General features: G+C 48.3%; 1 protein-coding gene across 1 annotated transcript in view; it reads right to left on the reverse strand.

Moving 5' to 3' along the window:
* The window catches only part of DKK3 (dickkopf WNT signaling pathway inhibitor 3), a 49,139-nt gene extending 29,912 nt beyond the window's left edge, over window positions 1-19,227 (reverse strand). Inside the window, exons 1-4 of the mRNA XM_024118577.3 lie at window positions 19,089-19,227; window positions 18,248-18,494; window positions 11,138-11,275; window positions 7,874-7,957 (exon numbers count right to left, since the gene is read on the reverse strand). Coding sequence (XP_023974345.1) covers window positions 7,874-7,957; window positions 11,138-11,275; window positions 18,248-18,460 — 435 coding nt within the window. The 5' untranslated portion in view covers window positions 18,461-18,494; window positions 19,089-19,227. The remainder of the gene's footprint in view (window positions 1-7,873; window positions 7,958-11,137; window positions 11,276-18,247; window positions 18,495-19,088) is intronic.
* Window positions 19,228-22,112: the final 2,885 nt, after the last annotated feature.

Consider the following 22,112-nt stretch of genomic DNA (forward strand, 5'->3'; position numbering starts at 1 on the left):
TTATTTTTTTTTTTGCGGTACGCGGGCCTCTCACTGTTGTGGCCTCTCCAGTTGCGGAGCACAGGCTCCGGACGCGCAGGCCCAGCGGCCACGGCTCACGGGCCCAGCCGCTCCGCGGCATGCGGGATCCTCCCGGACCGGGGCACGAACCCGTATCCCCTGCATCGGCAGGCGCACTCCCAACCACTGCGCCACCAGGGAAGCCCCTTCAATTTTTCCTATAATGTTTTCCTACTGGATTAAGGCATGAGGGCCTTATACTTGGCCAGAAATTACAAAACCAATGCAAAATATAAATCTAGAAACACAAATGGACCCAAGTGTCTGGTTATAGGACTGTGGAACTGTACATTCACACGAGACTCTGCCATCACTCTTAGAACCACAAGTGTGCTGTTCTCTGTAGAAACCAAGATACGTCCTGCCAACCTGGCCCCATCCTGGAACTTGTCAGCACCTGACCAACACCTATGCTTCTTATCATTCATTAGGCCCATCCTTCCTTCTATTTGTATCCCCAACACCCAAACCAGACACTTATGACTCATGAGGACAAGAAATGCAGGGTGAGTCAGGCTTGAGGCAGGGAGCACAGAGTTTCTTGCAAAATGCATTACTCAAGAGGGCGAGGCAGAGCTCTAGAGAACTTAGCCCAAGGCTACAAACATCAGTGGGAAGAGGCCCCGTGGAGTCCTGAAACACAGCCTCAGCTTCCAGGGAAATTCCACTCTTTTTCTGCAGTAGGTTGATGGGAACCAGGGGAGAAGCCAGTTAGAACGCAGTGTTAATTACTTGTCAATAATAATGAGCCTTATACAAAGAGCTTTTATAAACCTTGCCTTACAAGACTCACCCAATTTTGTGAACCGGGGATTATTAGCTTCACTGGATAAAGAAAGAAACGGAATCACAGAGAGCTTGTGAGGGTCAGGACAGCTTTGAACCCAGGTGGGCTTCACATCTTGTTCAGACCTCATTCTGCCCCCAGACTGACCGACAGGGAAGGTCTGCATTTTCTGGGACTTGGCCACACACCTCTGCCTGCTACCACACCCCCAGCAGGACTCTCCAGGAGGCTGGGCCTTTGGGAACTGACTGACTTTCTCTAAGGAACCCATGCCCTCCGCCAATGCACTTCTGTTAAACTAAACCCCAGGGACTCCTCAGCATGGTGCCCTCTGCAAGTCCATGAAATTGACAAGGGTGACCCCAGCCTCAGAAATCAGGGCAGAGGGGACAGACAAAGCTGACACCCCACCTGCATTTACTCTGTGATGAATAAACAAGCTGGGGACAAGAAGAACCCGAGGACTCACAGGGGAAGAGGCCATTCAACACACTTTCTCTGCCCACTCTCTTACTGGGTCTCTCTGGGCTTTGAAGTAACAGGATGTTTGCTGTTCAATGCAAAACAAACAAACAAATCTTGGAGAAGTTCAGCCACAGCTTACCATGCCTCTTCCCCCAGACTTGAACACAAATAACACAAAGCGTCCTCGCAGCAGAGAAGACACTGAGTTCACACTGGTGGAGAATTCCATTGCCATTGTCCACAGTCCGCTACCTGCCCTGACCATTCTCTTGGACAAGGAAGTCGCGGGGTTACTCAAATCACGACTATCTGGGTGATTTGGGTAGTGAAATTTTGTCTACCTAGGCCCTCAGAAGTCTCCAGCAATATCTTGGAGTTGGTTGTATGTGATTGACCCTGTAGGTTCAAATGAGGTATGCTCGGCTGGAGAAACAAACAGACCTGCTCTTTTATATCATATTCTAATGTAAAAACAGAAAAGACAACAAATGCACAACGTGCTAAGCTCTGTTGCTCTGAGCTGTATTTTAATGAGAGGACGCATCCCTTCAAAATGGTGCCTTGGCTAATTGGGCCAGATCCTTCATGTTTGGGGACATGGTTATAAACAAAAGCCTTGCATGTGTGCATAATGGCTTGTCTGCTCTCTAGCTTCCGACAAGCCACTTTCCTCCTAACCCCTTGCGCGAAAGTAGCACAGCACCGGTCAGCCCACCCAGTGGCCCATGAAGGGGAGAGGCGGAGGGCTGCACACAAAAGCCTCACAGAAAGACGTCAGACCACATCACCATCGCCGGTGCGCTCAGGTGAAATAAGACATCATGTCCTTTTCCCCTTTCGCATGTGAGAGCAAAAACAGACCCATGCCTTGCACGTACTGTGTTAGGTTTTCTGGACGGGCCTATAGTGTTACTGTCTGTGACTTTCCATGGGCCTCCTCGGGTTACCATACATATGAATACACATCCCAGCATTTGAAGAAAGGAAAATATGGGGTGCTTGGTGAATATTTTTAATTGAATTCATCTGGGAGTTTTAAATCCTGAAAATTTAGCTCCTATTTATAGTAGCTTAAGGTTGGAACAGCATATGATTTTTGTCCTTTTGAGTGGCAAGCCTCCCTTTTCCATTTAAGAGAATGTCTTATTGGCACATAACGCATTTTCCAGAGCCAACTGTAAAAATCATTAAATTGCCAAACTGTGGAATGGGACCGTGGTGATTGACGTTCGGTTGTTCTCATGCCTTTGAAGGCAATCTAGTCTTTACGGCTTCCCACTCAGAAAAAGGAGCTCCACGTCTCTTTATGCTCGAGCCCCAGCTCAGTTGTGTTGGGACAATGGTAACCCAGGAACCAAAGAGGATTCGAATGGAAGGATTCTGTGGGCATCTGAAACCAGACCTTGCTTCTCTGACTGCTGGCAAGGCGTTTGACAACAAGCAAGGCTCTGTAGTGAGGTAACACACCACCGTTCCTGCCATATGACCTCCCTTTCACAAGTGCCTTGCAACGTCTCCAGGCTGTTCTCTAAAGACCCATGGGATTCACCAGGCACTGGCTGGTCAAGCATCAGATGCCCCAGGTCACCCTTCTAGCCAATCAAATTGGAGCTCATTCTCATAGAGAAACTCGCTGAGTTAAATTCCAAGGGCCTGAGCAGGAATCTGGAAAAACTCAATGAGGCTCTACCTTCTGGATTTCTTGGATATGCCTCTCCCTGTCACTCTCCTGCATTCTCAGGACCATTGTACACAGGGGTTCATGATCAACGTAGGAACCTACATCTGCAGGCATGGGGATTCTGGGCCTCCCAGCTGAGCCTGGAACATGGACACACAGGCCGTGCAGACTCAGGAAAACTGGCACAGACTCAGAGGCTGCAGCACACAAGTGCAGGCAGCTGCTCCCTGAGCCATGCACGCTCTTGGCACCTTTGAGGTGTGGTCTCTCAGTCACCCACCACTCTCAGAGCCTTGGTTCTCGCCACCACAGGGCTCAAAGCCGGGCACAGCTGCCTCACTCGGAGGGCAGAGTGGGGAGCGTGGGATGTGCACCTGGGCCTCCAGCAGGTACAGAGGTGCTCAGAGCAGTGCTGTTGCCCTCTGGGCTCTGGGAAGCTCTCCAGAGCAAAACTATACTATCATGCAATCATATACCTTTTTTTTCTTGAACACAAAAGCTTTCTTTCTGTAGTCCACAGCCCTGAGAGTTGTGTTTCCCCTGCCCTTTCACAGAGACTTAAATCTGGAATATTCTAAACCTTTTCCCTCTTGGTACCACCTGTCTGTCTGGGTTTGTTTCTATTTTTCTGTTTCTCTCTCTCTCTCTCTCTCTCTCTCTCTCTCTCTCTCTCTCTCTCTCTCTCTCTTTCTCCACCTTCAAAAGCTGGTCTCTCCTCCCTCCTGACCTTAGTCAATCCTATCTTTGTTTCACAGGCTTCCGTACTTTCAGAGTTGGGGGAGATGGTGAAAATCATTGCCTCATTTAAAGATGAGGGAAATGAGGTGACCTAGTTTATATGTGACAAACTCATGCTTCCAGCCTCTGCCACTAAGTCTCTCTTCATTTCACCAAATGGCTTGCCCTCCATCAGCTCCCAGGTCCCTTGAATGGGGGGTCACACCACCACACAAAGCTGACTGGACTCCCCCAGCCTGCAGTAAATGTCTGAGCACTGTGCCAAAACAAGCAAAAAGAACCCATCCAGTCAGCAGAGGGAAGGAAATAATAAAGACCAGAGAGGAAATAAATAAAATAGAGATTAAAAAAACAATAGAAAAAAAAATCAATAAAACCAAGAGCTGGTTCTTTGAAAGGGTAAACAAAATTGACAAACCTCTGGCCAGGCTCGCTAAGAAGAAAAAAGAGAGGACTCAAATAAACAAAATTAGAAATGAAAGAAGAGACATAACAACCAATGCCACAGAAATACAAAAAGCCATAAGAGAATACTATGAACAGTTATATGCCAACAAATTCGACAATCTAGAAGAAATGGACGAGTTTCTAGAAACATACAGCCCACCAAAATTGAATCAAGAAATAGATAATTTGAATAGACCAATCACTAGAGATGAAATAGAATCTGTAATCTAAAAACTTCCTACAAACAAAAGTCCCAGACCAGATGGCTTCACAGGCGAATTCTACCAAATATACAGAAAAGAATTTCTACCAATCTTTCTCAAACTCTACCAAAAAACTGAAGAGGAGGGAACACTCCCAAAGACATTCTATGAAGCCACCATCACCCTGATACCAAAACCAGACAAAGACACCACCAAAAAAGAAAATTACAGGCCAATATCTTTGATGAATATAGATGCAAAAATTCTCAACAAAATATTGGCAAACCGAATCAAACAACACATAAAAAAGATCATAGACCATGACCAAGTGGATTCATCCTAAGCTCACAAGAATGGTTCAACATATGCAAATCAGCACCACATAAACAAAAGAAAAGACAAAACTGCATGATCATCTCAAAAGATGCAGAAAAAGCATTTGACAAAATTCAACGTCCATTCATAATAAAGACTCTTGCTAAAGTGGGCATAGAGGGAACATATCTCAACATTAAACATTATTTATGACAAACCCACAGCCAATATAATACTTAATGGTGAAAAGCTGAAAGCCTTCCTGCTAAAATCTGGAACAAGACAAGGATGCCCACTCTTACCTCTTCTATTCAACATAGTATTGGAAGTCCTAGCCAGTCACAGCAATCAGATGAGAAAAAGAAATAAAAGATATCCAAATTGGAAGGGAAGAGGTAAAACTGTCATTTTATGCAGATCACATGATTCTATATATTGAAAACCCTAAAGACTCCACACAAAAACTACTAGAACTGATAAACGAATTCAGCGAGATAGCAGGATACAAGATTAACATACAGAAATCGGTTGCATTTCTTTACACTAACAATGAAATATCAGAAAGAGAAAGTAAAAAAAAAAAGTCCCTTTTAAAGTTGCATCAAAAAAATAAATTACTTAGGAATAAACCTGACCAAGGAGGTGAAAGACTTATATGCTGAGAACTATAAAACACTTATAAAGGAAATTAAAGATGGTTCAAAGAAATGGAAAGGTATCCTAAGCTCTTGGATTGGAAGAATTAATATTTTTAAAATGGCCATACTACACAAAGCAATCTACAGATTTAATGCAATCCCTATCAAATTACCCATGACATTTTTCCTAGAAGAGAACATAGGCAAAACATTCTCTGACATAAATCAAACCAATATTTTCTTAGGTCAATCTCCCAAGGCAATAGAAATAAAAGGAAAAATAAACAAGGGACCTAATCAACCTCATAAGCTTTTGCATAGCAAAGGAAACCATACACAAAATGAAAAGACAACCTACAGACTGGGAGAAAATATCTGCAAAAGATTCAACCAACAAGGGCTTAATTTCCAAAATATACAAACAGCTCATATAACTCAATAACAAAAAAACAAACAACCCAATTAAAAAATGCGCAGAAGACCTAAATAGAAGACCTATGTCTCCAAAGAAGACATACAGATGGCCAAGAGGTACATGAAAAGATGCTCAACATCGCTAATTACTACAGAAATGCAAATCAAAACTACAATGAGGTACCACCTCACACCAGTCAGGACGGCCATCATTAAAAGTCTACAAATAACAAATGCTGGAGAGGGTGTGGAGAAAAGGGGACCTTCTTACACTGTTGGTGGGAATGTAAATTGGTACAGCCACTATGGAGAACGGTATGGAGGTTCCTTAAAAAACTAAAAATAGAACTACCATATGACCCAGCAATCCCACTCCTGGGCATATACCCAGAGAAAACTATAATTCGAAAAGATGCATGCACCTCAATGTTCACAGCAGCATTATTTACAATAACCAAGACATGGAAGCAATCTAAATGTCCATCGACAGATGAATGGATAAAGAAGGTGGGGTACATATACATAACGGAATACTACTCAGCCATAAAAAAGAATTAAATAATGCCATTTGCAGCAACATAGATGCAACTAGAGATTATCACACTAAGTGAAGTAAGTCAGAAAGAGAAAGACAAATACCATATGATATCACTTACATGTGGAATCTAAAGTATGACACAAACGACCATTTGCATCAACATAGATGCAACTAGAGATTATCACACTAAGTGAAGTAAGTCAGAAAGAGAAAAGACAAATACCATATGATATCACTTACATGTGGAATCTAAAGTATGACACAAACGAACCTACTTACGAAACACACTCACAGACATAGAAAGCAAACTTATGGTTACCAAGGGGGAAAAGGGTTGGGAGAGGAATAAATTAGGAGTTTGGGGTTAGCAGATACAAACTAATATATATAAAATAGATAAACAACAAGGTCCTACTATATAGCACAGGGAACGACATTCAATATCCTGTAATAAACCATAATGAAAAGAATATGAAAAAGAATATATATATGTATACGTATAACTGAATCATGTTGCTGTACAACAGAAACTAACACAACATTGTAGATCAACTATACTTCAATAAAAATAAATGAGTAAATAAATATTTAAAAAAAAGGACCCATCGACTACCAACCAGAGCAACACCACCTAACAATTATGGGTACACTGCTTCTTTTCCTGTGATAAGGCCACAAGGGGTGAGGGAATATCCTGTATCCCCTCAGAAGGCTGGGGATGCATTCTACACCTCAGAGAAGAAGAACATGCAGTGGGAAGTTTGCATAAGGTGCCTGGGCACAGAGAGGCTGGCCCTCGCAGGCCCCATAGAGCAGGCACGTTTTACAACGGACCGTGTCACATGGCAGTTGCCTTGTCCACTCCTCACCAGGCCTCTGCATCTGAAACCAGCCACCTCTTTGCGAAGATAAGGTGCAGCTGAGTCACCTCTCATCTGGGAGTCTGGACACCAGTGACTTGGCCTGGCTCATCCCCCAACCTATGCCAGGCCTTTCTTCTGTGAAATGATGTCTCTCTCAATGTTCAGAATCTATAATTCTCTAAAAAGCAGCCCACCTTTGGACTGAGCAACAGGCCACTGAGTAGCAGCTGCAATCACAAGGGGCCCAGCCTGAAGCCTGGAGCAGGAGGACACCTTTCCAATGGGCCACTGGGGTCCACTTAAGGTTTTCTTGCTCTCAAACTGCCAGACCAGGGCTGGGATCATAAATGACGTGGGTCATGCCAGAGGTTCTAGGGTATTTTCAGGTCGGATGCACCAGGTCTTGTTACCAGGGACCCTGACCAATGCACCCGATACTTCAGTGTTCCCTTTCCAAGGCTGAGCCTCAGCCATGCAAATGACAACTGAATTGAATGTGTCCTGCCATTTCTGAGGCAAAGTGCATATGGAGGCAGAGCCTGTTACCAGACTGCGGCTGTCTGGCCAGAAATGTAGGCATTGGGGAATCTTGGCAGAAACGAAACAGGAGAGGTGCAGGGGAGCCAGCTCCTCCTGCACCCACCCTGAAGTCTGGGTCAGCTTTGGCAGGCTCAGCAAAGGAGTGTGTGCCTCGGGTGCGAGCACAGGGAAGACGACCACTCACGTGGCTCCTTTTGCCTTCTTCATCGCCCATTGACGTAATGACCGTCTCTGAAAAGACCATCTGTCCAGTCTGGTTGTTGGTGATCTATAGGAGAACAAGTACAGTGAATGTGAAATAGGAGGAATTCTGGACAAATCCCACAGGTGGTTTTTTTGTTTTATTGTTTTCTATTTTCTGAAGCAGGAGCACCTGTCAAAGTAGAGAGAATGCCCACTCCCTCCCCTCTTCTTAAATGCATTTTATTTTTTATTATTATTATTTTTTTTTGCCGTACGCGGGCCTCTCACCGCTGTGGCCCCTCCCGTTGCGGAGCACAGGCTCCGGACGCACAGGCCCAGCGGCCACGGCCCACGGGCCCAGCCGCTCGGCGGCACGCGGGGTCCTCCCGGACCGGGGCAGGCAGCCGCGTCCCCTGCATCGGCAGGCGGGCTCTCAACCACTGCGCCACCAGGGAAGCCCTATTTTATTTATATTTATTTTTTTAATTTTCTTTTTTCTTTTCGCTGCCTCGGGTCTTAGTAGCAGCATGCGGGATCTTTCGATGCGGCACGCGGGCTTCTCTCTAGTTGTGGCGTGTGGGTTTTCTCTCTAGTTGTGGCACGCGTGGGCTCTGTAGTTTGCAGCACGCGGGCTCTCTCATCGAGGCGCGCGAGCTCAGTAGTTGTAGCACGCGGGCTTAGTTGCCCTGCAGCATGTGGGATCTTAGTTCCCCGATCAGGGATCGAACCCGCGTCCCCTGCATTGGAAGGCAGATTCTTTACCACTGGACCACCAGGGGAGTCCTGTCCCCCTTTCTTTCTGAGCTCCACCAGCAGCGTCAGATGGTGCAGCGGTAAGAGATGTAACAGAGTCTACAGCATGGGGCTGCTAGGAGGAGGGCCGAGGAGGTCTGTGTAAAGCACACAGCCCATCACCTCGCAAATATTCAGCACTAGCTATTTTTATCATTCTTGGGGCTCATTTACTTGAAACTCAGTGTCAGCTTTCTTTCCAACTATAGGTCTGGGTATTGAAGGAAGCAGGTTTTAGCTACAGCTGCCCCCCTTCCTGATTCTGGAGAACTGTTTTGTTTCATCAAAAAAGTGCTTAAGTACAATGGGAGGCCTGGCCCTGTATTCCTCTATCCGTCGTCTGCCTTCTGTAAACAGGAGCAGGCACCTCAAAGCTGAGCCTTAGAAATCTGACGTGGAGCCCAGGCTATTCCCACCCCATCCAAGGCCACATCAAGCCCCTGTGTTGGTGATAAAAAGACAGAAAGAAGCCCAGGAGCTAGGAGACCTGTGTTCTTTGAGCCCTGCCTCAGAGACACCAATGACCGTCTAGTATGTAACCTGGAACAAATCATTTCTATTCTCTGATTCACAGTTTTCTCGTTTCTAGGTCATCTTTAAAGTTCCTGCCAGCTCTAATGTCACAGGCGTCTGCAGCCAAAACAAAGTGGAAACTCTTAGGCTAATGTGCAATAGTGGATCAAATTCTAGTTCTAATTCCAGTTCTGAGGAGATAAGGATCATGTCTTCATCAACATACTTTATTTTTATCTAAATAATTCCTCTCTCCAGCAAAGAGATTATGTCTTCTTCCTTTATGCCAGATTTTTACAGGATTAACCAATGTTATATTTTTTTAAATTGTACAGTCCTATAGGTATAGGTTGCAGGACTTCTCAGAGCCTTTATTATACTAAGGTGCATTTTTGTATCTCTAGGAAGAGAAATATGTACAATGTTTTCCAAACATGTTTCACCACTGAGCCCTTCTTTTATAAAGCATCACACAGGACAGGAGCGCCATGGAACCCGCTCGAGAACTACTACACCGTGCGGATACCGTAACTTTACCATAAGAACAACAACAAGAAGAAGAAGAATTTGCTGCTGGATAGCACTTCATAGTTAACAATGACTCTCACATACTTTAAGTTATTGGACCCCCATAATACCGTAATGTAGATGTTGATATCCCTATTTGCTAAACGCAGTTAGTGAGGGTCATGAAATTGAAATAAGCTTTCAAAATCACACTAGTTACTGGTAGGACTCACGTTTGGGTATTCTGATATCTACAAGGAGAAAATTTACGAAGCAGCTGAAACTATTGGCTGATTATTCTCAGAAAGGATGACTTAATATTGGTTTTGACAAGAATAAAACAATCACTTTTGGAAACATTCTCCAGTCTTCAGATGAGCAATGAGAAAGGATTCTGTTTCGCAGGTGGCTCATTTATTTATGCGGGGGGTACACTCTGGAGCTGGGCCATCAGTATGTAGCAGGAGAAGAGCCACACAGAGGCTACTTTATACTCAAGGCAATGGCCCATGAAAATTGACCCCTTTATCCTCTATAGCACAGAAGTGCTATTGTTTCAACCCATTACCTGGGCACTTGAACAAAAGCAGGGCTCTTTTGTGAGAGCCTTGCATGTAGGCATTGAGATGAGATCAGAGGTCAAGCTCCTTGATGTTCACAACAGAAGGTCAACTCTACAGCCTCTAACAATGACCCTGAACATCTGCACACCAGACTCTCTTCAAGAGAACACAGGCCACGTGGTGTGCTCCCAAAGTCCTGCCAAACTCATATGGGAGACATCTCACGCTAGGGGCAAGCTAATGTCACATTCTCTAGGTTTGCAACATTTTCTTCCTCAAGTCAGATTGAGAACAAACCTGCTTGCTCTTCGTGCAAGATATTGGACCAAGAGACACTTAAGATGTGTGGCAGGTTAGGAAACACTCTGTTGTAGAATTTTGAATGGATAACCAGCAAACGAAAGAATATTTCATCTCCTGGCAATAGAGGCTTTTTCTTCAGAAGACTGAGTATATCACATTTGCGCTCCTCCTAAGGAAATGGTGAAGATCTATTCACTACAGCATGAACTCTATTTCAACTCACTACTGAAACACAGATAAAAACCTGTGAAATACATTCCTCAAATTCGATACTAGGAAAGTATCTCTCTAAACACTTGTTTGCTTCCTTTTCTCAAACGATAAAAATCCCTGAACATTCCTTTGCAATTGGACTGACGGGAAGAGTAGGGTTAAATTTACTGCTTAAATACAAAAGCAATTTATGTTTTTGATACATATCTTTCCCCTTTAAATAGCTCCCTCACTCCCTCTGGCTTTTAACATGTATTTTACTCTCCTCATTTGTATTTTTTGGCTTGTATATCAAACATGTAAACAAGACCTTAGTCCTCTGATGGGACCGGGCGATGAGGAAAGGAGGAAGGGCTGGCCACAACCTCCCTTACCTTGTGAATTTCTCGGTGGACATGGATGGTGTTATTTCCAACCTTGGTTTCCGTGTTGGTCTCATTGTGATAGCTGGGAGGTAAGCGTGCCAGGTTCACTTCTGATGACGTTTTAGCAGCAGCCTCTTCTGCCTCCATCTAATTAAATCAATGGATTTAATGAGCAATATTGTTTTCTCTTGATACAAATCAGAGTCCATTAGAAAAAAAGAACCACTTCTCTTTTCCTCTTCTGCAATGACAGTGGTGCTGACGATAGTAGGTACCAGTAATTGAGTACCCAGTAGAATAAGACGTTGCTCTAAATGTCTACGTATATCATTGCCTTACATCTCACAACCTCCCTGTGAGGTGGGTGTTAATGGCCCCACTTTACAAGTGGGGCAACCGAGGCTCAGGAAGACTAGATAACTTCCCAAGACTCTCAGTGGAGGGCAGTCGGAATTTGAGAATGCCTCTGTTGAACAGTCTTGACCCCTGTACAGATGCTCTGGGTGCCATGCCCATCTCCCCGTGGCCTAATCAGGAGGTCACCCGCATTTGTTCCCTTATGTGGCAACAACCACCTCTGTCTCTCTTCGAGAGCATTCTCTGGCTGCAGAAGTGTGCTCAGTCTGCACAGGCCCCACGTGTTAGGGAGTGAGCACTCCAGGGGCAACCCCTAACCAGTGCAGGACAGGCTACGGGGGTAAGTACCCCAGTGCCCTCTCCCCTCAGTGGGACGGTCTCTCTCCAAGGACCCCAGGGGGATTGAGCCCTAGTTGTCCCTAGCAGTAACCTGCTCATCAGCACAGCCTTTATTGCCTCTCTTCTTTTCCATCTCACTTTCCCACTTCCTCCTCGTGTTTCTGGGATCAGATCACAAATGAGTTATTTGCTCCCAAATCCTTGTTGCAGGGCCGGGTTGGGGGTGGGGACCCAAACTAGGACAGCCCCTTCCCCACCGCAGGTAGCGCCACAGCTATGTCTCTTCCCCACCCACCCCCTGAGTACAAGAGGGACCCCTGTAGAGGGTCAGGTGACTAGCTCCTGGGGTGCACCCTCCTCCTGGCTCTTCTTGCACAAGTGTCCTTTTCTGATGCCACGTTTCTCAGCCCATTGTCCACAAATCATGAGCTTCCATGACATCTATACCAGACATGTCAGTCAATTTAAATCTGTACCCAATTCCAGCCCCAGTCCTGATGAGTGGACAGGTGACAGTGTGACCAGTCACAGTTGATTGGACTCAAACGGAGGTCATGTCATCGACTAATTGAGCCAACCCGACACTGTCTAGGAATTTAAAATCAGAGACACAGAGAGAAGTTGTAGCTGGTGCCTGGCAATTTTCCAACAGTGCAATCTTTGACTCTGTGCTATTTTTATTCCTTTAAACGAATCCTCAAAAAAGATTCTATTTTAAAAATCACTGTCCTCCATTCCCTTACATACTACATGAGGCCCCCTCTTTTCCTCTATCTCCCATCCAGATTTGCTGAGCTGGGTATACATGGGGAAAGAATTCCCATGTCTCAATGTAGCACGAAGACACTGCACCAGAAGTGTGAAGAAAGTCTGGTCAGCATAAAGGACCGGATAATCAACCAAGGACTTGGTCAGCAACCGCTGTGTTTGACCCTGAGACAACTCCTCACATGTCTGAAACCAGGTCACTGGCTCCGTCATCATCATCACCTCCATGCTTGGGCATCAGCTATGTCTGAGCCATTGCACCAGCCCCTTCCATATCTCCTTAAATATTCACGGCAACCGTTAAGAGGAAGTGTTATTACCCTCATCTTGCAGATGAAAAGAATGAGGTTGACAAAAGGGAAGGAATCTGCCTAAGGTTATCACATTCTTAGTAAGTGGCAAAACTCGGATTAGAACTCGGGTCAGTCTGACTCTAAATTATGTGCCTTTCCGAGTATATGATTCTGCTTATACTTTTGCTGGGGAGATAGGAGAGCCCCACACAAGCCAGTTTGAGGATGATTATGACAGTCTGTAGAAGCGAGTCAGGGGTTCAAAGAAGAGAGAAAAAGGCTTCCAGGTGGAAGAGGAGGCATGATTGGGTTGGTCTCACAGGACAGATACGATTTGGATAGAGAGGAGCATAGAGGAGGCAAAACTGGCAGCCTGGATGAGAACGGTGTGTCATGGGCTAGGGCAGAGGGTCCATGCTGGACCCTAAATGGATAAAATAATGGATAATGAAGTAGAGACAAACTGACAGGTGAATCCAGGGGCAGTTCTAATGCAGACGATGTTAGCCTGGTTCTCAACCGAGAGGCAACTCAGAGTCATGTCCAAACTTTTTAAAAATATATACATATCTGGATCCCTTCCAGACCTGCCGAATTAGAATTTCTGGAGGGGGGACCCCACATATCAATGAGCTTCCCAGATGATTCAGGTAAGAACCTTTGCACCAAGCAATGGGGAGCTGCAGCAAGTTCTGAAGACTAGTTGGGACATAATACAGAGTCCAGAGAAAAAAAAGAACGGAGTCAGGGGACTGGCTAGAAGCAGGCTGAGAGTCAGAAATTTTATCTGGGGAGGGGCCTTCTAGGTGGTAAAGGCTCCAGATAAATCTAGAAGGACCAAGCCACTGAGAGCTGGCCATTAGATTAGGCAAGAAGTTGCCCGCAGCATCGTCAGAAGGCAGCACAGTAGAAAAGTGCCCAGGTTCTGGAGTCAGGTAATGGGGGGCAGGGTCAAGTCCCAGCTCAGCCACAAAGCAGCCACGCGACCCGGGGCAAGATACCAAAGATCTCTAAACCTCAGCTTTCCTGTTTGCAAAATGGGGATGATTCTACTTTGTTGAGCAGATGTAACGATTAAGGATCATGAAATCTGAGTGCTTGGTACAGTATCTGTCACCCTGCCAAAGTGTAATACTTGCATAACATAGTCGTCTAAGAAAGCAGTTTTAGAAGCTGCTAGTTTTCCGGGGGATGTCTGGGTAGGAGTGGAACGAGCAGGTAGTAAATAACATGTGTTCCAAGGGTTTGCTAATAAAATGGAGTAGAAATGGATGAAGTTAAGATAGGAGATTTAAGACTAAGAAAAAGGCTTTTTAAATTTAAGTGAGAGGGCTTCCCTGGTGGCGCAGTGGTTAAGAATCCGCCTGCCAATGCAGGGGACATGGGTTCAAGCCCTGGTCTGGGAAGATCCCACATGCTGCAGAGCAGCTAAGCCCGTGCGCCACAACTACTCAGCCTGTGCTCTGGAGCCTGTGAGCCACAACTACTGAGCCTGCGAGCCACAACTACTGAGCCCGCGTGCCACAACTACTGAAGCCTGCACACCTAGAGCCCATGCTCTGCAACAAGAGAAGCCACTGCAATGAGAAGCCCGCGCACCACAACGAAAAGTAGCCCCCACTCGCTGCAACTAGAGAGAAAGCCCACACACAGCAATGAAGACCCAATGCAGCTAAAAATAAATTAATTAATTTTAAAAAAAATTTAAGTGAGAGATCCTGAGATATTTAGCGATAGAAAAGATACAGCTGGGAAAGAATAGGAGTCTGGAGAAGGTAGAGGGACTAAATCCAGAAGGAGAATGGAACGTTTTAATGCTTTTAAAATTTCTATAGGAATGGTAATCCTCCAGTTTGGCTTGCAAATAATTGACAAGTTACCAAATTTAGAATTTGCTCTGGGCTGAACAGATAGTCTTTATATAAAACCTTCTCCCCCTCAACCAGTGGTTATTTCAACAGAATGAGCTAAAGCTCTTTCACGGCACCACAAGCTAAAAGTATAGTTTACAGTGGAAATTTCAACCACAACTATTACTGCCACTAGTAAGAGAAACTTAAGCCTGAAGCAACAGGGCTTGTTTCACAGAGGAGGAATGTGAATATTGTTTAAAATAGTACCTACAATTGGTTGAATCTGTGTGTCTGTTAAAGGAGCAGAGTAAGAAACTGGAGAGAGAAATTCAGGCTTGGTATCGGGATTCTTCCTAGGAATAGGTGAGGTGATAAGAACATTCTAAAATATGCCAGTTACAGATGTGGCAATGGAGGGGCAGGGAATGGTTTTATCCTCACAATACTTTTATCAGTAACATACGGAATAATTAAACAGGAAAATAGGAACAGCCCAGACTGAACCATTGGAAGATTTGCTTCCCCTCAATAATGATCCTACAAGCAGAGTTAACTTTTTTCCCTTAAGAGAAATCAGCAGCTTGAGTCAGCTAGAATTTTTTTTTTTTTTTTTGCGGTACGCGGGCCTCTCACTGTTGTGGCCTCTCCCGTTGCGGAGCACAGGCTCCGGACGTGCAGGCTCAGCGGCCATGGCTCACGGGCCTAGCCGCTCCGCGGCATGTGGGATCCTCCCGGACCGGGGCACGAACCCGTGTCCCCCGCATCGGCTACAAGCAGAGTTAACTTTTTTCCCTTAAGAGAAATCAGCAGCTTGAGTCAGCTAGAATTTTTTTTTTTTTTTTTGCGGTACGCGGGCCTCTCACTGTTGTGGCCTCTCCCGTTGCGGAGCACAGGCTCCGGACGTGCAGGCTCAGCGGCCATGGCTCACGGGCCTAGCCGCTCCGCGGCATGTGGGATCTTCCCGGACCGTGCCCGTGTCCCCTGCCTCGGCAGGCAGACTCTCAACCACTGTGCCACCAGGGAAGCCTAGGCTGGAATATTTTAAATGTCAGGGAGTTACTTGAAAGCAGATTCATGATGCAACTATGTAAACAATTAATGCATCTGGCCTCGGGTCCTTTTTGGCTCTTCTCTGGGACAGTAAGTAAATAGCAACGATCTTGTGTTTATGAGATTTAAGGGGCTTTCTGGCAGTCTCTTTTAAAAAATTAACACTAATAGCCATAATCTATTGTGAATCTATCATATATCAGACACAGGTGGTTCTTTTGTTATCATTCATACTAGTGTTATTAATATGATGATAATGAGAGCCATTATTTATTGAGAACCAACAATTTCCCATAGTCCTGACAACCACACGAGGGGGCAACTTATATTGCATTAATTTTACTTAACCTCATTTTATTTTATTTTATTTTTTGGCTGTGCTGCGCAGCTCGCGGGACCTTAGTTCCTCGACCAGGGATAGAATCCGGGGCCACGGCAGTGAAAGCACCAAGTCCTAACCACCGGACTACCAGGGAAGTCCCTACTTAACCCATTTTAGACGACCAGAAAACCTGCTTTACTTACATCCTCTCATTTAATTCTCCCCATTACCCCCAGGGGAAATGGACATTTCCTCCATTTCAGAGCCTGGATCCCATCACTCGCAAGTGGCAGAGCTGGGATGAGAGAAGGAAGGTTGGTTCCCACGGAGTGGGGTGGAGGTGCCAGCCCATGTCTGCCCTGGTGGCAAACTGCAGAAGTCAGGCAGAGCCATGTCTGGAGGAGGAAGGCTGGGGCCCAGGCAGAGGCAACGTGGCCAGCTCCCTCGGAGTGAGCACAACCACCACGTCCTGCTGGCCACAAACTGCTCTCACCAATGAAGAGACTGAAGGGGCCCTGCCGCTCCCTCATCCCCCCTCACCAGGGGCTGCCGGCAGAGGACCATGCCGCATGGGCAAGTTCACACTGAATGAAAACACGCAGGTGACCTGGTCAGGCTCAGTGGGAATCCATGGGCAGGAGGGAAGCAAATGACCTGCTCTGGAACCAGAAGGATCGTGAGCTCAGTTCAATTGAAGGTACAAAGTGAAAAGACACTGGGGCCTCTGATGCCCCGGCCCCTTTCATTGTTCCACATCATGATTCTTTTGCTTTCTCAGGAAACAGGAAGTCCACAGGTTTTAGAATCTGGCCTGTCCAGTGGATGTTCAGGTACAGCTAGCTGCCCATGCAACCGCCTCCCAATCCAGTGTCCCCTTCACCAGTGTCCAGGGTCCACCAGGTTGACTGTTGTGGAAGGGGAACTAACCCAAACCACACAGGGGTGGGGGGAGAAAGCCACCTCTCCTGGTAGACCAGAGCCAGCTTTGGAGACTTTGTCCAAATGCAATGCAGAGAAGCGGGGATGTGGAGGCACCTGACCTTCCAGCCTAGACATCTGGTCTCTCACTGACTCCTTCACTGTGTGGCTGGCTTCTCTCCAAAGACAGGCTGCAGCAGAGGCAGGCCCAAGAGGGGCCATGCCCACCCACCCCAGGCAGCAGGGCCACCTGGCTGGGAGAGGTGGGCCAGCTGTACCTCCTGTCCAGGCAACCCTGGCGATGCTTGCATGCCCACCACAGAGGATGCCATCCATAGTGTTTGGACCTGGGAGGCAATGGAAGGAAGAAGCCAAGCAAAGTTTTCCCAAGGTATCTGGTATCTGATAACTAACAGCTGCTATATATTGCGCCTCTATTATACGCCAGGTGCTACACATATCATGGATTTGATTCTCACGGGACACTGAGGTACAGGATGTTAATTAAGGGATCTGCCCAATGCCACCTGCCAGAGAATGGCAGAAGAGGGCCCAGAGCCCAAGACTGACTCCAAAGCACTCTTGGGGTGCGGTGGGAGGTTGCCTTCCACACTGCTCCCCCTCCTCTCACCCACCACCCTCTGACAACTGACACTGCTGGGATTTAGGATTCCCAGTTTCCTTCTCTGCCCCACATGGCACTGGGGAAGCCCAGAAAGATTGCCAGCAAAGCTCAGGGCTCTTTGTCCCCACGTGGCACCCTGTCTCTCGGGAAGATGGCACAAGCTCAAAGCCCAACAGACAAGCTGGGACTTGAGATGCCTGGAGTTTCCTCAGCAAAACCACAGCGCTGGAATACCAGGGGCCTTGCAAGCCTCCGCTGAGAACAGGAGGAGGCCAACTGCACACCTGAAGATAATTGCAAGGTGATGGCCGGCCGCCTGCAGGCAGGGGGTGACCCCCGCTGCCCATGGGCAGGTCCAGCCGGAGTCTCTGGGTGGACAGACTCAGATCCAGAGCTTTTGGCAGGAAGGCAGAACGAGGCGGGAGTTGGGGTCACCCCGCACTGCCTTCGGATAACTCGGAATCTGCTGCCCGCCCTACCCAGCCCTTTAGCGGACCTGAGGACCCTGGCCAGCGCTCGTAGCACTGCTTCCCCAGCCCCCGCTGTCGCCAGCCTCGCGCTTCCCCGGAGCGCGGGCCCTTCGGGCGCACCCACCTCCTCCACCGCGCTGCGCAGTTTGTGCTGCGTGTCCTCCATCAGTTCCTCAACCTCGCGGAACATCTCGTTGAGGGTGGCCTCCTCCTGCGGGTAGCTGAGAGCCGGGCCGGGCTCGAACGAAGCCGGGGTCACTGTCGGAGCTGGCGCTGGGGCCGTGGGGACCGCCGCGGCCAGCAGCAGGCACAGCAGGGTGTCCCCCAGCCATCGCATCTCGGCTCAGCGCCCGCCGCCGCCGCGCCGCCGCCTGCGCGTGCCAGAACGCTGTCAGAGGCGCGCCGACCACCCTCTGGCCCGCGCCGCCCGCCCCGCCGCCTCTGGCACTACGAGCCGGGCCCGCCCCCGGCGTCCCGCTTCCCCGCACCCACCCCCAGATGGGAGGAGGCCGAGTCCCCTTCGGACGCAGCTACCCCGCACAGGGAAGACCCCCACCCGCCCCAGCCCCGCGCCCGAATCCCCTGCGTACCCCCTGGCGCATCCTCCGGCACAGGCTGTGCTCTGCCCCCGCCCGCAGTGATAGCCCCCTCCCGCGAGCAACAGAACCCGGGCGCCCCCAAGCTTACAACCCTCTCCCCTCCCCACCCTCCCCACCGGCCCCCCACCCCGGCTTGGTCCCGGGTTTGAGCCCTGTTCCCTCCTCGACCAGGTCAGGGCACAGCTCTAGTGCCGCGACCCTACTCCCGCCCCATCCCTACCCGAGCCCCCATCTTGGGTGGTCAGAGAACAGCTCATCACCGCCCCCCTCCCCATCGCCGGGGTCGGAACCTGCGCCCAGTCCCTCCCCCACCCAGGAGCTACCGAGATGAGCCACCTCCCTTCCCCGCCGCCGCCCTTCACCCACCCCGACTGGACCGAGCTGTGCTCCGGGCTGGACCTGCCAGGCCTCGCCAGGGGCTGCCTCGGTGCTGCGGAGCGGGAGCGGCGCGCTGCGCTGGCCGCGGGTGCGGGGAGCTCGGAGGGATGCTGCAGCGCTGCTACCCGGGCGAGCCCGCAGCGCTCGCCCCGCCCTCCCCGCCGCGCCCCGCCCCGCGGGGGGGGCCGCGGCCCAGCCCGCCGCCAATGGCCGGCCCGGGCGCCGGCAACCTCCCGCCCCAGGCTGGCCTCCTCTGCCGCCCGCGCCCGGCTCTACCGGAAGCTGTCGCCGTTTGTTCATCCCGTCGCCCCGCGGCATCCCAGTCCATTGTCATATCTGGCCCAGATTCTTGCCACAGTTTACGGGAGGCGAGGGGAAGGTGTTCTTTCTGGGTCCCACCTTGCGCTTTCCAAGCCATCCTCTACCCAGCAGGCAAGATAAAATCCAAGCCCCTTAGCCTGGCATTCAAGGCCCATCACAAGCTGGCCTTCATCTGTCTGCCGTGGTTGTTTCAGTACTCCAGCCAAGAAAACCCACTCCTAGCTCCCGCACTAGGTCCCGAGAATGTCAGCAAGCTCCTTAAGGGCGGCATAACAGAGTGGTTAAGACCAGACACTGCAGCCAGACTGCCTGGTGTCAATCCCAGCTCTGCTCCTTAGGAGTTTACCAATCTGACCAAGTTAGCAGATTCGTCTGCTCTCCATTTAGCCCAAAGGTAAAATGGAGGTTATAGGAGGACAACTAAAAAACGATGCTCGCCATCTGGTTCTACAAGAACGAAGTCACTAGCCACTGCAGTCGCAGACCTTCAACATCCCCTGAAAGGAGTTCAGGGCAGAGATCAGGAATGAGGCACTCTGTGCTCTGGGAAAATTGGAAGAACAGGCCTTCAGATAGATCTTTTCAGGAGAAAATTTTATGAACCCAAACTCTTGTATCATCCCATACTTAGACACTAAAACCGTTCATTAACACATCTGTTCCTCATGACTAGCAGCAACTTTCTATCGAGATGTGTGCTTGGTTGCATGTACCCCCTTTGCCAAAATCACAGATATACTGACCTTCCCCCTTACCTCTTTGGAACAGTTCCACAGAGCTTTCTGAGTGGCTGTCTCACGGGCTACAGTCCTCACTAAGTCCCCAAAGAAAACTGAAACTCACAGCTCTCGTGTTGTCTGTTTTTAATTCAGTTGACAAGTAGTAAGGTACCTCGTAGGTACCTTACTACTTGTCAACTGAATTAAAGTATAATGCACACAGGTAGGTGTGGGGCAGGCAATAAGTGGGGTATAAATGTCAGCTATCGTAGTGAGAGCAGAACTTTATCTATTCACAGCAGTTTCCCTAGTACCTAGAACAGAGAGCACTTACATAATTTTTGAATAAACCTGTGTTTTATTTGTCAAAACTCCTCCTATTTTTTCCTGTTACTCTTTCTGTCTGGACAGCCCTCCCTCCTCCCCTTGGCCAGGCTAACTCCACTCCCTCTTTCAAGACTCAGTGTCTCTCCTTACCTGTCCCTGCTCCATCCCATTTCTCTTCTAGGACCCCCAGCACCATGTGCTTCCCCATGGCAGCCCTGACTTGCCACGGTCTCTCTAGTCACTGGCCCATTTCCCCTAGAGACCTCAAACTCCTAGGAGGCAGGGACTGACTTGGTCACTGTTGTGTCACCAGGGCCTCAGTTATAAGACACCACTTGGTCCCTGAGAAATGATTGGGCTGGTCATTATATCAATTGCTAGTGATATATCAATACAGCAGTAACATTATGAGAACTCACAATGTGCCGGGAACAAGTATTAACTCATTTAATTCTCAAACAACCTCTGAGGTTGGTACTACTACTTTTTTTTTTTTTTTTTTTGTGGTACACGGGCCTCTCACTGTTGTGGCCTCTCCCGTTGCGGAGCACAGGCTCCGGACGCGCAGGCTCAGCGGCCATGGCTCACGGGCCCAGCCGCTCCGCGGCATGTGGGATCCCCCCAGACCGGGGCACGAACCCGTGTCCCCTGCATCGGCAGGCGGACTCTCAACCACTGCGCCACCAGGGAAGCCCGGTACTACTAGTTTTATTCCCATCTCACAAATAAGGAAACTTTCCTAGGCCACATAGCTTGTAAGTGGTTGAACTGGGATTTGAACCCAGGAATCTGGCTCCAGAGGCTTCACCCTTCACTGCCAAACGCCTCTGCTATAAACCTAGCCAGGAAGAATGAGATGACTTGGGAGCATCTGATGAGCAATTTCTGCAGGTGACCACTTGGAAAACATGTGTTTGGGGGGGGGAGTTCAGGACATGCCATCCCAAAATATGCCACTTTGGCATATTGATTATTTTGAACTGAAGGCACTTGAGAAACAGCAGATGTAAGAAGGACTCTCTGACCTGCCCTTTTCTCCCTACAAAAAGGCCATAAGATTTTTCATGAGAGAGGTGCCCTCCCTGTACCAGGAAGAGAACATCCTAATCACCAGAGAGGAAGTCAATGCCAAAACGGATCTGTACAAACACACACTTACTAAGATAACCCTCATCTTAGTTTTTTCACCATACCACTCCCAGTCACTTCCCCACAGTTCACTGTCCCCAGCCCAACCCCCTTTGCCTTGTCACTTCTTCACAAATCTATCATTTCTTTGTCTAAAAGGTATATAAGCATTCTGCTCTGGGTCACCTCCTCAAGTCTTCATTTACCTGTGAAGTCTCCCATGTACATGTAAAATTTTAATAAAATGTGGATGCTTTTCTTCTGTTACTGTCTTATGTCAGTTTAATTCTTAGGCCCAGCTGGGGACTCTAAGAGGATTGGGGAGACATTTTTTCTCCCCTACAGGGACCATGGCCTCTTTGTCATGTCCATCCAGCTGAGTCCACAGCAGAGTGTCAGTCGGGAAAAAAGGATATTGGGGGCCTTCTTGGCATCGGGCACTGTGCACACCCCAAATCTATAGTGAGTTGCCCAGAGACTCAGAGAAGTTAGACCCTCTGCCCAGACAGCAAGTGAA

This window comes from Physeter macrocephalus, chromosome 16, assembly GCF_002837175.3.
Source record: "Physeter macrocephalus isolate SW-GA chromosome 16, ASM283717v5, whole genome shotgun sequence".
Classification (NCBI taxonomy): Eukaryota; Metazoa; Chordata; class Mammalia; order Artiodactyla; family Physeteridae; genus Physeter; species Physeter macrocephalus.